This window comes from Lissotriton vulgaris, chromosome 10 (genome assembly GCF_964263255.1).
Source record: "Lissotriton vulgaris chromosome 10, aLisVul1.2, whole genome shotgun sequence".
NCBI classification, from domain to species: Eukaryota; Metazoa; Chordata; class Amphibia; order Caudata; family Salamandridae; genus Lissotriton; species Lissotriton vulgaris.
Window position 1 is genome coordinate 153,498,408 of NC_141698.1, and position 16,551 is coordinate 153,514,958.

The window sequence follows — 16,551 nt, forward strand, 5'->3', positions numbered from 1 at the left end:
CTCCATCCCTGTCACCCGGGTGACCACCCCCCTCCAGGCCATTACGGGCAGTGTTTCCAGTCCTGGACAGTAGCTTAAAATATTCTGGGTGGTGTAGTGTTGCTTTTCTTCCAATAAACTAAATAGACTAACGCAAATGAAATCAATCAGTTGCTTTTAAGTGAGGTGGCTATCCTATTCACACCTCCCTCCCCCCCCCCCCAAAAAAATAACTCCTCTCTTAGCTCAATAGTTTATTCGACATCAATGAGGCTCAACAAAGTCTGCTTTATATGTGCACGGGATGACAATGGAAGACGTTTTTCAGCCACGTCTACAGACCTCAAATCGTTGTTCTATTTGGGACTTTGAAAGAAAGGAATCTGGTTTTCATGGCTAATAACGCTGATGTAAAAAAAAACCAAAAAAAAAAACGCAGGAGTGCCTCTTCTCACCGCACTCAAGCAGAGCGTAGACAAACAGTGGAATAAAAGTGCTTTTGTAGGGTTTAAAAAATAAAACCAGCCTCTTCCCAATTCAATGTTACAGTGAATTAAAGAACGAGCTTCTTTCCAACATACCTTGTATCTGCAGAAGCCGATTCCATAATCTCCCACTTTCGCCGTTAAATCCGACGTGAGGAAGCAGTTGCGCAGGGCTAAATCACTGGAAAGGAAGAGACGCAAAATGAGGAAACGGGGAAAGCGATCCTTCAAAGAGGCTCTTAGAATCGATATGGCGGCTTATGTCACCGCTTTCTGCTAATGGATGTTAACCCGTTCATCACCAGAATACTCCGAAGCTCCTAGTGAAACGCACTTGGAGGGCTAAATGCAGGCACCAGCAAACGCAGGGAGCAACCTTTGGGAGTTCAAACAAGGGTACCCTCAATTATTCATGTCTTCCTATGCTATACATTTAGGCAAGCATCCTATGCACCTTATTTTCAATAGACACCCAGAACATAATAACATAGGAAGCAGCCCCTTACTTCATGTTTCAAGGACAGTGTGCCCGAGTACGATAAACATCCCAAAAACATAACCTAGAATTCATGTGTTGATACGTCATATTTCGAGGCGGGCACCCTGTGTCTTAGTAAAATCCATATCCAGAAAATAGAACATACAGAGTAAGTGTTGAATTAAACCAGAATGTTTTGAGGCGAGCATCTTATACGCCCTAGAATACACACTAAGGAAATACTAATGGTGTAATTGCAATTATATAGCGCTTACCACCCTTGACGAGGTGTTGAAGCGCTTTTTCGGCGAGTGGCATACTACTAAGGAACTCAAAAAGGATTATTGGCGAATTAATATACTGAAATATGAAATTAATTTGAGCGGTGGACATGTTAGTCAATTATTTGAATCGAAACGGATTGTGGAGGGGCCGAAAAGCGCTTCAACACCTCATCAGGGGTAGCAAGCGCTACATAAATGCAACGCCTTCCCTCTTCTATCCCTCCACTATCCTTTACAATCCAAATTACAGACCAACATGTCCACCGCTCAAATTAATAGCATGTAAAGCATCCAATGGGCCTTAGTAAAACACCCATTCAGAAATTAAAACGAAGTAGGTGTACAAATAAATCAAGGTTTCTTTTTTTTTTTTAAATCGTTTTTATTAGAATTTGATTTAAAATACAGTACACATATATCAGCTATTACAGGAATTAAACATCATGCCGGTGGCACGCCATGGCGAGAGTTTTAGCCACAGCCCAGTGTACATCTTATCGGTCATTTCAGTAGGCTACATCGCTGATGTGGGGAGGTACATGGGTGTAAAGCACGTGTCCATGAGAGATGGCCTGTGCTCTGTACTGAAGATCGGGCGTGAGCTCTCAACACTAGCCCTGTGGGCGACTTGTTGCTATCCTAGCAAATAACGATCAGAACTCTTCAAAACTGGGCAGTAGAACTGGGGTACACTGTCTATGATAGCATCGCAGAATCGGGTCTCGCAGATTAAAACATCCAATTGAACTTCTGGTTGCACAGAGCTAAGAGGGCGGGGTAGGGGGTCTCAGACCGGGAGTGGTATATGAATCCTATGCCCCAGGCTACTATCTCCGACCCATTAAGTGCTTATTCTATGGAGGGACTGCAGTGGAGAGCCACAGCGTGCACATTCACCGCGGGGGAGCGACCACTCCGGGGCGCTGGTACCTCCACCGCCTCCTGTTTAAAGGAGTGTAATATGATGGCCCATGCCATAGATATGGGGTGCTTGCGGCTACCCTTAAGCTCTTCAAAACATTACACCTCCTCTTCCACAGTGACCCATTTGGTGACCGTCCCCCCGCCAGGCCACTATTGGGGGTCCCTCTGGTGCCCTCCAGTGCACTGCTATGCAGCATTTATGAAGAAGCAGCATATAAATCAATATTTCAAGCCCAAATCCCTAGGTGCCTTAGGACACGCCTTGGAAATACTCCATATTCATATTTCAAGGCCATCATTCGAAGGGCCTTAGTAAAATACACAACAAAATAAACTAACAAACCAAGCACTGAAATAATCCTTACTTTCATATTTTACAACAGGCCGTCCATGTGCCTTAATGATACACAAGAAAAGCTAAACTTGTCTTTATCCACACACTATTTCCATTTCACACAGAGCTGTACTGACCCTGTTTTTTTCCATAATGAATATGCATATTTTGTTCTGTAAACTTTTTTAAGCCCAACCATATTGGATATTCACACATGGCACTGCTCAGGTACTTTAATCAGTATCAGCATTTCATTATACAAAATTATGCATCAAACATTGAAATGTAACTCCCAAGCACAAAAGAAAGACCAAAACACACAGGCCACGCAGTCCATCAATTAAAAACAAATTCCCTGATGTACAACAAAGCCCTAGTAACAAAGAGGATAGCAAGTGTATCTGCGATTCCTCCTTTCACGGCAAACAGTGGACGGCTAAAATGTGATGACACGTTTTGGTTAAATTCTTCAGAGATAACCATTCCACCTTTTCTAAGACCATATGATATAGTTCCACTATTAAGAAAGGAGAAATCCTGACTTAAACGGTGACAGATGGGTTCAATACAGCAACAAATACCACTCTCCATGGAGTAAAATGAAGAAACACAAAATAGAGTCAATACCACGTTCAGATAGCAAATACACAGTACTGTCAGTAAATCATTGTTCTTAATTCAAAATTAGCACAAGAAATCAAATGGGGCATTGTGGAAGTTCTGATGGACAACTTTGATCAGCCATCATTTAGATTACTTTATGCACTGAAAAGAAGAGAATCTAATTTGACCTTGAATTATAGTCCAGCTGTGGGACGCGGCTAGCGGGCCAAAATGGCGGACGTCTAATTTTGGTGATCCATGCAATTTCTGTAGCATTGGGTGTCATTCGCCTTTGCCGTGCCGAGGTTGAGTGAGATCGGGGCAATCCGTGTCCCCCTCACACTGCAGATCCATACACGGGAGAGGAAGGCAGCACTGCCGGCCCATGGGCCCTGGTACTGTGAGAGAGACTGACCGCCATCTCTAGGTTCCTAGGCCCGGGAAGGCCAACTTGCACTGCTGCGCCAGCCCTGGGTTCTGCTGCCTGTCAGGACCCAGCTAAGTGTCGGCTGATGTTGGATGGGGATTACCCCCAGGCAAGAAGAACCACTGACCTAGAGAGCCACTAACGCCATTGCTGTGGGGCCGGGCCGGACCTGACGGTAAGCCACAACTACTGGCAGCTTGAGGCAGTGAGTTGCGGTAGTTGTGGTGGAGGTAACCTTATAAAGGGAAACAATCGCTGACCAGCTGATCCTGCTACACCTCAGAACAGCGCCTGACACACAATACCACACACTCAATTGACATGCCTTGATGCAGCACCCTGCCTTGCATGGGTTGAACAAGAACACTCACCTGACCCAAGCGGACAGCAGGAGCCTAAAGGACCCGTTACTAAAACACAGCACATGGACAGAGACAAGTTAGGCCCCACCCTGCAAGCCATTTTGGAAAGATGCTCTGCTTTAGAGCAAAAAGTAGACTAAGAGGTACAGGATATGGGCATCCTGCATGAGAACAAACATAAATAGTCCGGAAAAGTTCAGACCAACAGTAGTACCCTTCTTCAAACCGTTCACTCACAAACCATGGAGCTGCCCTAGATCCTATTGGACCTCTCAAATCGGGTGCAACATCTTGAGGACAGAGGTGAAGATGTGGAAGGGAGGGCACAATTCAATAATCTGCGTATTGTCCGCCTGCCGGAGAGACTTGACTGGCGAGATTCCATAAAGTACATTGAAACCTGGCTCCATAAGGAGGTCTCCCCCCCGGACCGCTCACCTTTCTTCGCGTTGGAGTGTGCTCACAGGCTTCCTGTCCCGATACTCCTCCTAAAAGTGCAACCCGGCAAATAACAGCACGCATTCTCAACATCAGACAGAGATACATTGTTGCAAGAAGCATGAGCTGGTTTCAGATAGAGAACTCGAACGTGATGATATTCCCAGATTACACCTTAGAGTTACAACATAAACGTTCCTCATTACTCCAAGTTAAGAAGAAGATGAGAGAAATGGGTCTCCAGTATGCGCTTTTATTCCAGCTAAACTCAGGATCATGGCTGAGGAATACCCACACTTTCTTTGAACCAGAAGATGCTTGGGACTGGACAAAGCAATATCAGTCTTGATGTCGCAAACATGATGATGCAGAATGCTCGCTGTGCACCACAGAAACCCGAACCTGACGAAGTAATGGGGCATTATCGACCCGACGACACAGTGGCAAAGACATGCAGCATATTCCTGTAGAATTGTAGTTTTAGCTATCGACCTGCAATCCCGTGACACTGTGACTCTTCGGGCTGTGTGCAAGATGGGGGGAGGCTCTGTCTCGTCCAGCGACATTTCCTGCAGGGAGCCTGGACCCGAAGAGCCCTTGGGGTTGATGCGATTGGAAGAAGTTGATTTATGGAATGTAGCTGGGCCCCCACAGGTTCCCGGTAAGGCATTTGACAAACTGGCAGAATTTCCCACGGACTACTACTACAGGTAGCTGTCCCTCTTCTACAGTCCTCCTTACCCACTACAGGCACATTGTAGAGTGTGTATCGTATCACTGCTTGTTGCAGTTTTGAAGTCTCATGAACGGATAGTCGGGGTAGTCTACCCGGAGGGGGGTGGGTTGGGGTCTTTCGTTTGTTTTTCTACGTTCTGTTATGTCTGTACCTCACACAATATTGGCTATGGGCAGCGACTGCGTGTGTGGGGGGTTACAACCTAATTACTTGGAATATTAGAGGCCTCAATGCGCCCATGAAGCCTGACAAAGTCCACTCTTCTTGATGCCCTGGGAAGCACAGATAATGTTCCTACAGGAGACCACCTCACACTTACAGAAGGGGCCAAACCGCAGCACCGCTGGTGGGGCAGGTGTAGTCACAATTTTCCGCATTTGCCAAGGGGCGGCATTATCTAAGTGAGGACGGGCGTCCGGTTAACTGTTGAAGACACTCAGGTATACCCTGAAGCTAGATATGTTTTTTTTTTTACGGTAAACTCGATGGGTTGCCACTGGCATTAGGTAGCATCTATGCCTCAAATACGAATACTGACCAAACCAAATTCTGGATAGGCCCCACAGAAACACTGGCATGGAGTACCATGGACACTGGGAGGGGACTTTAACAGTTTACCTGATACAGCGATGGGCAGGTCTGTGCTGCCACTGCCGCATGCTTTCGCCCATCCCTATATGGCGCTATCAAACTAGGATCCTTGTCAATTTCCCTTTTCAACATGGCATGGAAGCACACATCGAACAGTTCTTCATGGAGAATTAAAATAGGGCTACCTCACCGTCAACTGAGTAGGAAGTCTTCCAGGTAGGTATCTGTCAGAGGGAAGCCGCCCCCAGGGCACCTCTCAGCAACTCTTATACGGTAAGACAAATCTATGGTGCCTTGATCATGCTACATATCTTGTTAAAACACACTGGGCGACAAGGCAGGCAGACTACTAGCAAAGAATGCTTTAGAATAAAGAGGACTACGCAAATTTCCTATAGTGCAAAGATGGAGCGAGCTCATTGAACAATTGCATGCCCTCATTAAAAATGACAATGACAATAAACCCCGCTGAGAGCATAACAAACAGCACATACACTAAGGGCATACACCAATCACACAATGCGTCCTCACTAGGCGTAGCCTTGATTGCACGCACGGGCAGGCACAACTAAAACCTCTGCAATACAAGTAGCTGATATAGGTAGCATGGATGGGCAACTGGCTAGGCATAGGGAAAATGGACAGCCCACACTCCTGGTCTGTAGAGATGCTTTCAAAAGATCTCCAATTGAGACCTTGCATCTCCTACCCCTCCTCGCGCCTCCCGCCCCATAGATGTTAACTTATCTGGTAACACATAACTGCTTCTTCTTTATAGAAGTGAGGCCAGACAAAGTGTTCATTCATTGTTTTGTTTTTTTCAGAGTTGGGATGATGGGATGGTTTCACTGTTTCAAGATTCAAGATTTTTCTTTTGGGTGATCGGTCTTTTTTTAAAAACAAAAACCATTACATTAAATAACAGTTTTTAAATAATACTACTACATATATACACATAGAATAGCTTGCTTAATCATACAAAAATATTCAATAGATTACTTTTATGCATCTAATATTTAAAATTTCGTTTTTAGAGAATCTTTTTTACTCTTGTAATTTCAACCGATTTCCTTTAAAATACACGTTTAAAAATGTCACCCCTCTACATGCCAGTGGGATTGAGATTCCGCCTAGCCAGGTAATTACTGCTTCTCTGCATGAGCGTATATTCAATTTGTTCAGTAGAGATTTTAAAAGTGCTTTCCGTTCTTTTAGTAACACAGGGCATACACAAAAAATGTGTTGAATGGATTCATCTTTATACCCGCATAGTCTGCAGTCTCGATTTTCCCTTTTATCCTTCCATGCTGGGATTAAGTCTTTTGTTTCCCATATGCCAAGCCGCAACCTCATAAACTGATGTTTTAGAGTACGTGAGAAATATGCTGATAAATATTCCTGGGCTTCTTTTTCCCATATGAGTTAATGACTGTCCAGGCATGCAGTCTCTGTAGTAAGGTGTTCTCGTCCTTTGAATGAGACAAACATTTTATTGTGATGTTAATTAGTTTGTTGAATTCCTTTTTTCCTGTGCCAAGATTCCAGATATCGAGAGCGGAGAGGTCCGTTATCACCTGGTTCAAGTAACTACCCCAGGAACCTTGCGTTTTCTTTCCTTTTTGACTTTCTATTTCTTTCCAGCATAGATGATCTATAGTTTCACTAGCAGAGGCACGCAACCTCCAGCACAGTTTTATTAAAGCTCCTTTGCTGCGAAATTCCTGGTTTAATAAGCCAAACTCTAGCCACACTTGAGCAGGCGATGCGCTTTGCTCGAGACGGAAGACTTTTTTATGTACTTTTGTTTGAATTTTGTTTAAAACCGTGATTTCACAACCTTTCATTATTTCAGTGCCATAGGTTACTGTAGGTATTAACTGTGTCTGCATAACTGTTAATAAATTGCCATATGATGGACAGCTTAATTTCTTTTTTTAATACATTGAAGCCATGTATCAGATTTTGAGATTTTGACTTCATTGAAATGAGCTGTGATTTGTAGGTTAATTTTCGTTCTACCATAAATCCGAGATATTTGTAAGAAACAGCTATTTCTACTTTCTTCCCCTCTATATACCATGTGAATTTCTTGTTTTTGATATCAACTAGCCGTACGACCTTTGTTTTTGTTAAATTCAGTTCTAGCCCTTGTACTGTTAAATATTTGGCTAAGGCACGTTCTACAGTTAAATATTACCAGCATTATGAAGAAACAATGCAAAACTAACAATGTGCTTTTCGCAAAAGGTACTGCACAAATTTGAATTAAAAAAAGAATTATTGTTCAGCAACAAGAGATGTCCTCAAGTTGAGGCTAGATTAGTTTTTGGCCCACAAGTTTAAAAGGAGCATCGGTGAGTCTCCCAGGATGATTAAAGGTCGGTGCTAGGACTGTTTTTTTCTGTCTAAACCATTACTGAGACTTTAAGAAAATAATTACTAAAACCTATCATACATGATAGTAGTGTGTGGTTAGTTAATGCTTCTATGCAATTTTATAATGCATGAGTAAATTTAGAGTACCCCATATACTGGTTGCATTTGCTAGAATCGGTTGAAAACGAAGCCGCTAGGAACTGGGGTAATAAGACGTTTGAAAGATACAGTGGATACTAATTTATTGGATCGCATCCAGTCCTAAAAGGATTATGTTACTTAGCCTGTAAGCATATATTCATACCCTGTTGTGCTGCAGGTTCATATGCTATGCCTAAACCTGCCATTTAATGTTGGGCCCGTACTCTGCAGGTTATTTTTTCCTTGAGGAAGTTTCATGATGGCGCTGTGTGTAGTTTCTCCTCCCCCTCAGGCATTGCGCATGTCGAACACTTTGTTCCTTAGAAAGTTTGTTTTCCCCTTGCCATGAATGGAGTGAGGCCATAGTCTGCTTAGTAAGTGTTTGTTATTAGACATGCTGGGTCTGTAGGTATTTTGTCACCATCCAATACCGGTCGGGCAGTCGGGAGGGTGCATATGAATCTTCAGCACCACACACTATAAATAGATGCTTACAGGGTAAGTAATATAACCCATTTGTAGCATGTTTTGGATGCAGATACACATGCTATGCATGGACTTTAAATAAGTACCCCTCCATGTGGGGGCTTTAGGCATGAGATGGTGAGGTTGTTTGAAATAATGTTTGAAGGACAGTTTGTCCAACTAAAGCTGGTCGTCTTGATTGAACATCCACACAATAATGCTTTGTTCAAGAGTGTGGATTTAGCCATTTTGCCGCTTTGCAAATCTCATTTAGAGGCGAGGCCCATTTTTTTCTTGTTAAATGAGCTCTTGACACAGATATTAATGTTCTTTTTGCTTTTGCATAACATATTTGGATGCATATAACAATCAATCTTGCTCTGTTTTGGATATAGTGTTTCCTTTTGTTGGATGTGAAAAAGAAACCGTTATTTTGTTTTTCTGAAGGGTTCAGGACGTTCCACGTACTACATAAGTGCCCTTTCAAAGTCTAGTGTATGTAAAGAAAGTTCTGCGACAATTTGGGGTTTTTGAAAGATAACAGGTAACTCCAAGGTTTGATTTAAAAGGAAAGGAGAGGGAGCGTGGCCAAGATGGCGGAGGAGTAAGACGTCTTACCCGGTCGCAGTTTTATTATTAGCATTGTTTAAGCCCTGCAGAGCTCCCTGTCCGAAGTCCGCGGCTGCTGCCGAGCATCCGGACACCGCCTGGAGGGTCTCCGCGGGACGAACGGCTGTTTGGAGGCAGCGGGACCGACTTGCTGGGCGCGGCCTTCCGCCGGAGCGCGACCGGGAGTTGCGCCCTGTGCTGCCGGAGCCCGCTTCCGGCGTGCGACTACTGGAGTCCCCGGCGCGGAGGGCTGGGACCGAAGAGGGCCGCGACGAGAACTGGCAGGCATTGTGGCACCGCACCGAAGGCTAGCGGCCCGCTACCAGGGATTCGGATGGCGCATTCACGTCCTCTCGGCTCGCGAGTGGTACAGCTAGGCGGCGCCGCCCAGCCTAACACCCGAGGTCGACGAGCGGACCCCGAGAGGCCCGGTAAGCAGATCGCCGCATGGAGAGCAGTGACGAGCACCGGGGGCCCCGCATCACACATCCGCTGCCCCGTGATTTTAGACCTGCATGGAGAGAGCGCTGGGCGCCTGGGGTGCCGGCGTATATTTAACAACAAGGGGTGGTGATGGACAGAGTTTCTGAATTAATCAGAATACTCTCACCCAGTCAAGAGATCAGGGCTAGATCCAACACCGTTTTTTAGCTCACTGCACCATCCCAGCTCGAGACCTGGCTATATGCAAATTAGTCTGTTCCTGTCCCAGTGCATGATGGGAACAGGGCAAACCAAACTACCAAGCCAATTCTTACACTGGGAAGGAAACAAGCTCCCGGGGACCGGTTTCTGGCATTTCAGCCGTCGACGGCCCGGTTTGCTTGAATCCTGATGGTGCAATGAGCAAGGGACTCACATCTGAGTATACCCTTCCACGCTTAGGGTGGACAAAATATTTAACAAGGGGTGGTGATGGACAGAGTTTCTGAATTAAGCAGAATACTCTCACCCAGTCAAGAGATCAGGGCTAGATCCAACACCGTTTTTTAGCTCACTGCACCATCCCAGCTCAGAACCTGGCTATATGCAAATTAGTCTGTTCCTGTCCCAGTGCATGATGGGAACAGGGCAAACCAAACTACCAAGCCAATTCTTACACTGGGAAGGAAACAAGCTCCCGGGGACCGGTTTCTGGCATTTCAGCCGTCGATGGCCCGGTTTGCTTGAATCCTGATGGTGCAATGAGCAAGGGACTCACATCTGAGTATACCCTTCCACGCTTAGGGTGGACAAAATATTTAACAACAAGGGGTGGTGATGGACAGAGTTTCTGAATTAAGCAGAATACTCTCACCCAGTCAAGAGATCAGGGCTAGATCCAACACCGTTTTTTTAGCTCACTGCACCATCCCAGCTCAGAACCTGGCTATATGCAAATTAGTCTGTTCCTGTCCCAGTGCATGATGGGAACAGGGCAAACCAAACTACCAAGCCAATTCTTACACAGGGAAGGAAACAAGCTCCCGGGGACCGGTTTCTGGCATTTCAGCCGTCGTCGGCCCGGTTTGCTTGAATCCAGATGGTGCAATGAGCAAGGGACTCACATCTGAGTATACCCTTCAACGCTTAGGGTGGACAAAATATTTAACAAGGGGTGGTGATGGACAGAGTTTCTGAATTAAGCAGAATACTCTCACCCAGTCAAGAGATCAGGGCTAGATCCAACACTGGCAGCCTTGGTGAGCGGCCCTGCGGTGAGCGACTACTGCGGCCACAGAGCGCCATAAACTTAGTGGACTCCTGAACAACGTGCTGCCTCGGGCCCTTGTTGCGCAAAAGACCTTGGGTCTACATTCGGGCCCCTACGGCCCAGGCTTGCACCGACACACCTCTGCCTAGCGGCAAGGACAAAGATGAGGCGGGCCTAAGGGAACGGGCCGGAGCCGTTGGAGAGAGACCCCTGGCGAGTTTGGCCCTGTGATCGAGGTGTTCGAGCACTGCGGACCGCCGCACGGAGCAGTTCCCGGGTGCCATGACAAAACCGCGGCCTTGGCGCGCTAGAAAGGAGGAGGTCACTGCGCACCGACCACCGACCAGAGACGCCGGAGGTGAGGAACATCATGGCGTCGACCAGGCCCAAAAAGGATAAACTCCCAAAGGATGGGGTTCAGAAGAGCTCGCCGATACGGCCTGCGCCAGTGGCCGATAAACCCAACAGTCCAGATGACAGTGAGGCCCCTGCCACCAAAGCCTTTATGCGAGAGCTCTTCACGGCCATAAAGGAAGATATCCAGGAACTGTGGACTCAACTGGCCTCAGATTTAAGGGAGGTGAGGAGGGACGTTGACGCCATTGGTGACAGAGTCGCAACTCTGGAGGAGCATGACCTGGGGACGGCCGGGGACATACATCAGCTCCAGCAGGACGTCTTGCGCCTTACGGAGCAGAACCTAGACCTTCAGGCGAATACAGAGGATCTAGAGAATAGATCTCGGCGCAACAACGTCAGGATTAGAGCAGTCCCGTGAAAAGGAGAACGAACAGACCTACGGGAATATGTCGACAGCCTCTTTCGCCACGTCCTGCAAGAGGAAGACCTCCGTGAGATTCAAATGGACAGAGTCCACAGGGTCGGCCTCCCACGCGGATCCAATGCACCTCCCCTGATATCCTGGTATGTGTCCACGATTTTCAGCTCAAAGAGCGGATTCTGAAGAAGGCACGCGAGCAGGCTCCCCTCATGTTTCGTGACCATCGCCCAGTACTATACCAAGACCTAGCGGCCTCCACCCTGGCCAAGCGGAGAGACTTTCGACCGATCACCACCTTCCTCCATGAACAGGGGGTCCCCTACTCCTGGGGGCATCCCTTCAGACTGATCTTCAAGTGGAAGGGCAAGTTGATCCAGGTGCGATCCTTGGAGGTAGCTCGTGAATTGTTGGGACTGGAGGGAGCGGAGGTCCAGACGGAGGCCTTGTCCTCCCCATCGAGGAGTCGTCGTCGTTCCGCGGAGTGGCAAACAGTGGGCAAACCAGCAAAATCCTCGGGTCCGGATTTGTCCATTAGCCTGAAGGAGAGGGGCTGCAGTGGCCTCTGTGGCGAAGGCGATGGAGACTCCGGAGGGTTCCTGATCGCTGTCCTTGAACGCTTGACCTCTGCAGGATGATCGCTGGCGTCGGAGGGACCTGAAGTATGGACTTTGATGGGTAACGTAGTGCCACGTTCGCCAAGAATACTGTCCTGTATCAGGACTTGGGTGGCTGGTGGGGTTAAGTTCCTGCCCCCAGCCCTTTGGACTTTTGTGATGGACTATTGTTCCCTCCTCTTGTCTGTTATTCAGGGGCGTTCTGTCAAGTGGTTTGGGGTTTTGTTTTTGGAATGGTTCCTCTTGTTGGGGTTTGGGGGGATCCAGGTGGGGTGGGGAGGGGTGTTGGTGGGGGAAGGGGGGGAAGAGGGAGGGGGAAAGGGGAGTGGGTGGGGGGTCCTCCTTGTCCACGAGTACTGAGCAAGGCCTTTTTTCCCTGTTCACCTTCGCGAATCAAGCGCACCACACAGCTTCTCCACCTGCAGGCTTGACATGACACGCCCATTGACTATTCTCACTCTCAATGTGAGAGGGCTTAATAACCCAATCAAACGCAAGGAGATTCGCTCTCTCCTGGAGCATTCAGGGGCAGACATCTGCCTCCTACAGGAGACACCTGCTACCTAAAGATCAACATAGACTTAAATCACGCTCCTTTCCATGGCTATTTTTTTCCTCTGCGAACAAGAAAGTAGCTGGGGTAGCGATACTAGTGGCCAAATCATTTGGGGGATGGGTCCTACACAAGGAGGCAGAGATCAAAGGCAGGTTACTGGCACACCGCTTCCTCATAGCAGGGCAGACACTACTGATAGGCTCCATTTACGCACCCATTGATGGGCAGGAGGCATTCTTACACAGGGCCTTAGAGACGGTCACAGCCAACACACACTCACACTTACTGCTGGGAGGTGACCTCAACTTGGTGTTTCACAACACCAGAGACAGGTCGGGTCAACGTTCAGGTCAGGTAGGGGCGCTATCGGCGACGGGTCAGGCTCGTCTCGCAGATCTCTGCCTAATTGACTTGTGAAGGCAGGTACATCCACAAGCCACAGCATACACTCACTACTCAGCGGCCCACAAAACGTACGCAAGGCTCGATTACCTTCTGTGCTCCTCCCAATTGGCGTCCTGCGCACGAGATGTCGAGATTCAACCGGCCTCCCTGTCAGACCACTCTCCGGTGGTGGCATCTTTCCTGATGCCAACCACACCGGGACCCCAGCGGCACTGGCGCTTGCGCGATAGCTTACTACAAAACTTGGTCGTGGTCGAGCGCATCAAGATTGCCCTCAGCCAATTCCTCGTTCACAAGGCGAACGAGGATAACTCTAAAGCCACCCAATGGGCAACGCTCAAGGCGGTCCTTCGGGGCGAATTCATCTCTCTGGCCACGGCCAACAACAGGGAACGCGCGCAAAAGAGGGCCGAGATCACCCAACGTGTGGCTGAGCTGGAACAAATGCATCAGCGTACAGGAGCGGCCCGGGCATGGCGCCAATTATGCGCGGAAAGAAAGATGCTTGCAGCCCTAGATCAAGACGTAGCTGAATACGCCGCTCTGCGGCTACGCTTTGCGCACTACACGGGGGGGGGGGACCGCTGTGGGAGACTACTGGCCAGCAGGCTGCGGTAGCAGCAGCAGAAGCAGCACATCCGGACCATCCAGGTTGGAGGTGGGAACCCGATAGTGGAGGATGGGGCGATTGCCGCTGCCTTTGGGGACTTCTATGCAGACCTCTATGAGGTGGACCACTTAGAGCTGCAGGCGAGCCGGGACTATCTTCAGGGTGCAACCCTCCCTTCCTTAACTGAGGCACAGGCGGAAGTCCTCGATCGCCCCATAGGACTAGAGGAAGTGATATCGGCGATATCACGCCTCAAACTGGGTAAATCGCCGGGACCGGACGGCTATTCAGCGGCCTTTTATAAGACGTTCTGCCCACAAATAGCCCCTCTATTGCGTGATCTATTTAACACCTTCGATCAACCCGGCGCCGTGCCTCCGGATCTGCTAGAAGCCGCGATATCGGTAATACCCAAAGCAGGCCGGGATCCCACCCAGTGTGGATCATACTGGCCGATATCCTTGTTAAATATAGATCTCAAGCTATACACAGGGATCATATCGAGCAGGCTCGCCCCGTATATGCAGCAACTGGTGGAACCCGACCAGGCCAGGTTCATCCCGCAGCAGCAAACCAGTGACAACACTAGACGCGTCCTTCACTTGATAGAAGCGGGGTCTCGAACGAGACCGGGCTGCATGATCCTTACCATCGATGCTGAGAAGGCATTCAATAGAGTGCACTGGCCGTACCTAGACCAGGCACTTCAAAGGTTCGGTATGGGTGAGACCCTCCGCAACCGTATTTTTAACTGTTACCGACAGCCGACTGCGACGGTCAGAGTCAATGGCCATACCTCTCCACGGTTCCCAATTAGTCAGGGGAGCAGGCAGGGCTGCCCGCTCTCCCCCCTACTGTTCGTGCTATATATGGAGCCGTTAGCACAACGCATAAGACAGCACAGCCTCATTGAAGGAATCCCGTTCGGTGGCGAAACACATAAAGTCAGTCTTTATGAAGACGACGTTCTGCTCTCTCTGATGAAACCGATGCAATCCCTTCGGGTGCTCTTTGTGGAGCTTCACACCTTTGCTCTAGCCTAGGCTTCAAGGTCAACGTGGGGAAGTCGGAGGCCTTAAACATCTCCTTGTCACCAGACGTGTTGGCGGAGGCACAGGCCGAGTTCGACTTACAGTGGTCTACCTCTCCCTTTTCCTATCTGGGGGTCCTGTTGGCACCGACTGTGCGAGCAACGGCGGACGCCAATTACGTGAGGCTTAGCTCGCGCCTGAATGGAGAACTCAGGCGATGGAAACACCTCACACTCTCCTCGCTGGGTCGCATTGCGGCTTCCAAAATGACCTTGCTGCCACAGATTCTTTATGGTCTTTCAAACGCTACCCCTGCGCCCACCGGAGGGATGGCTCCACAAAACGCAATCAGATCTGGGGCGTTACATCTGGAATGGCCGTCGCCCGCGCTTTAAACATTCGTTTGCTACACTCCCTCCAGCACATGGCGGAGTAGGCATACCCGACCTCACTCTATACTTTCAGGCCGCCCAGCTACGCACACTTGTAGAATGGCTCCAACTGGAATCCAGTAAACACTGGCTCTTCCAAGACCAGGCAGTGGCAGGCCAGCTGCTAAAGGGTGTCCCATTTTTACCGCGCCGCCATAGGCCGCCCAATCTTTACGAGTCGCAAATCACGAGCACGGTCCTGAGCACTTGGGATAATGTGGCAGTCCGGCGGGGTCTCACTTCATTCCCCTCCCCAATGACACCGATATTCGGTAACCCGGACTTTTCCCCTGGCCTCGACCCTCAGGAGTTTGTGATTTGGAGGACGACACCCTGCAGAGACGTGGGACACATGTTTGACCTTAACGGTATTCTTCCCTTTCAGAAGGTGAAGGAGGATTATGGCGTTCCGGAAACTGACCGCTTGCCCTACCTACAGGTCCGTCACTGGGTCCTACACCAGTCAATTAAACCCGGCGCACAGCGACATCTCACGCCGTACGAAAAATGGCTGTTGACACGTACCTCCGACAAAAAGCTGCTCTCAGACCTGTAACAACACTTCCTTCTCCAGCATGAGGAATGGGACCCCCTCAAAAAGAATAATTTGCGACCAAGGAACAGAGGGGAAGAGAGAAATTTGTTCTAGAAAGTTGTTCCTTCAATGGTCATATATATCTATGGGCAGTATACATCAGATAATTTTGAGAAAGGTGACAGACTTACCGCCGAGGACCGAGGAAGACCCGAATACACCCCGAGACCCCCCATGTCCAGATGGATGCAGTGTAATGAATGGGGTCAGATTCATCAAGCTGAGAAAAGCATTATCACCATTCCCGGTCCAGTAACTGACAACAGATCACTAGCCATATAAAGGAATGTTTCCTGCGTCTATGCAAATAACGAGACACCACAACTACTGAGACTACACCTTACCAATTCGTTTTATACTACTGAGGGCATCATCAGCCATTTAAAGTTTTTAATTGACTCCCTGGAGAACAAATAATCGTCTCTGAACAGGTTGAAGTAATCGAACCCTGTTTCACAATGAAAAGTGGTGTTTTTAACAAGTATTCAATTTGAAAATCTATCAACTGAGCACGCAAGGAATCCATATTGGCCTAGCTTTTCTTGTCCCCTGATATCTTTGACCCACAAGAGAAAAAAAGGTCCTGAGGAAGGTGGTTATCCA

The 16,551-nt window shown here is 48.3% G+C and overlaps 1 protein-coding gene across 1 annotated transcript in view; it reads right to left on the reverse strand.

Moving 5' to 3' along the window:
- LMTK2 (lemur tail kinase 2) overlaps positions 1-16,551 on the reverse strand; it is a 254,965-nt gene that overhangs the window by 62,475 nt on the left and 175,939 nt on the right. The window contains exon 8 of the mRNA XM_086940730.1: positions 561-645. Within this exon, the coding sequence (XP_086796856.1) occupies positions 561-645 (85 nt within the window). The remainder of the gene's footprint in view (positions 1-560; positions 646-16,551) is intronic.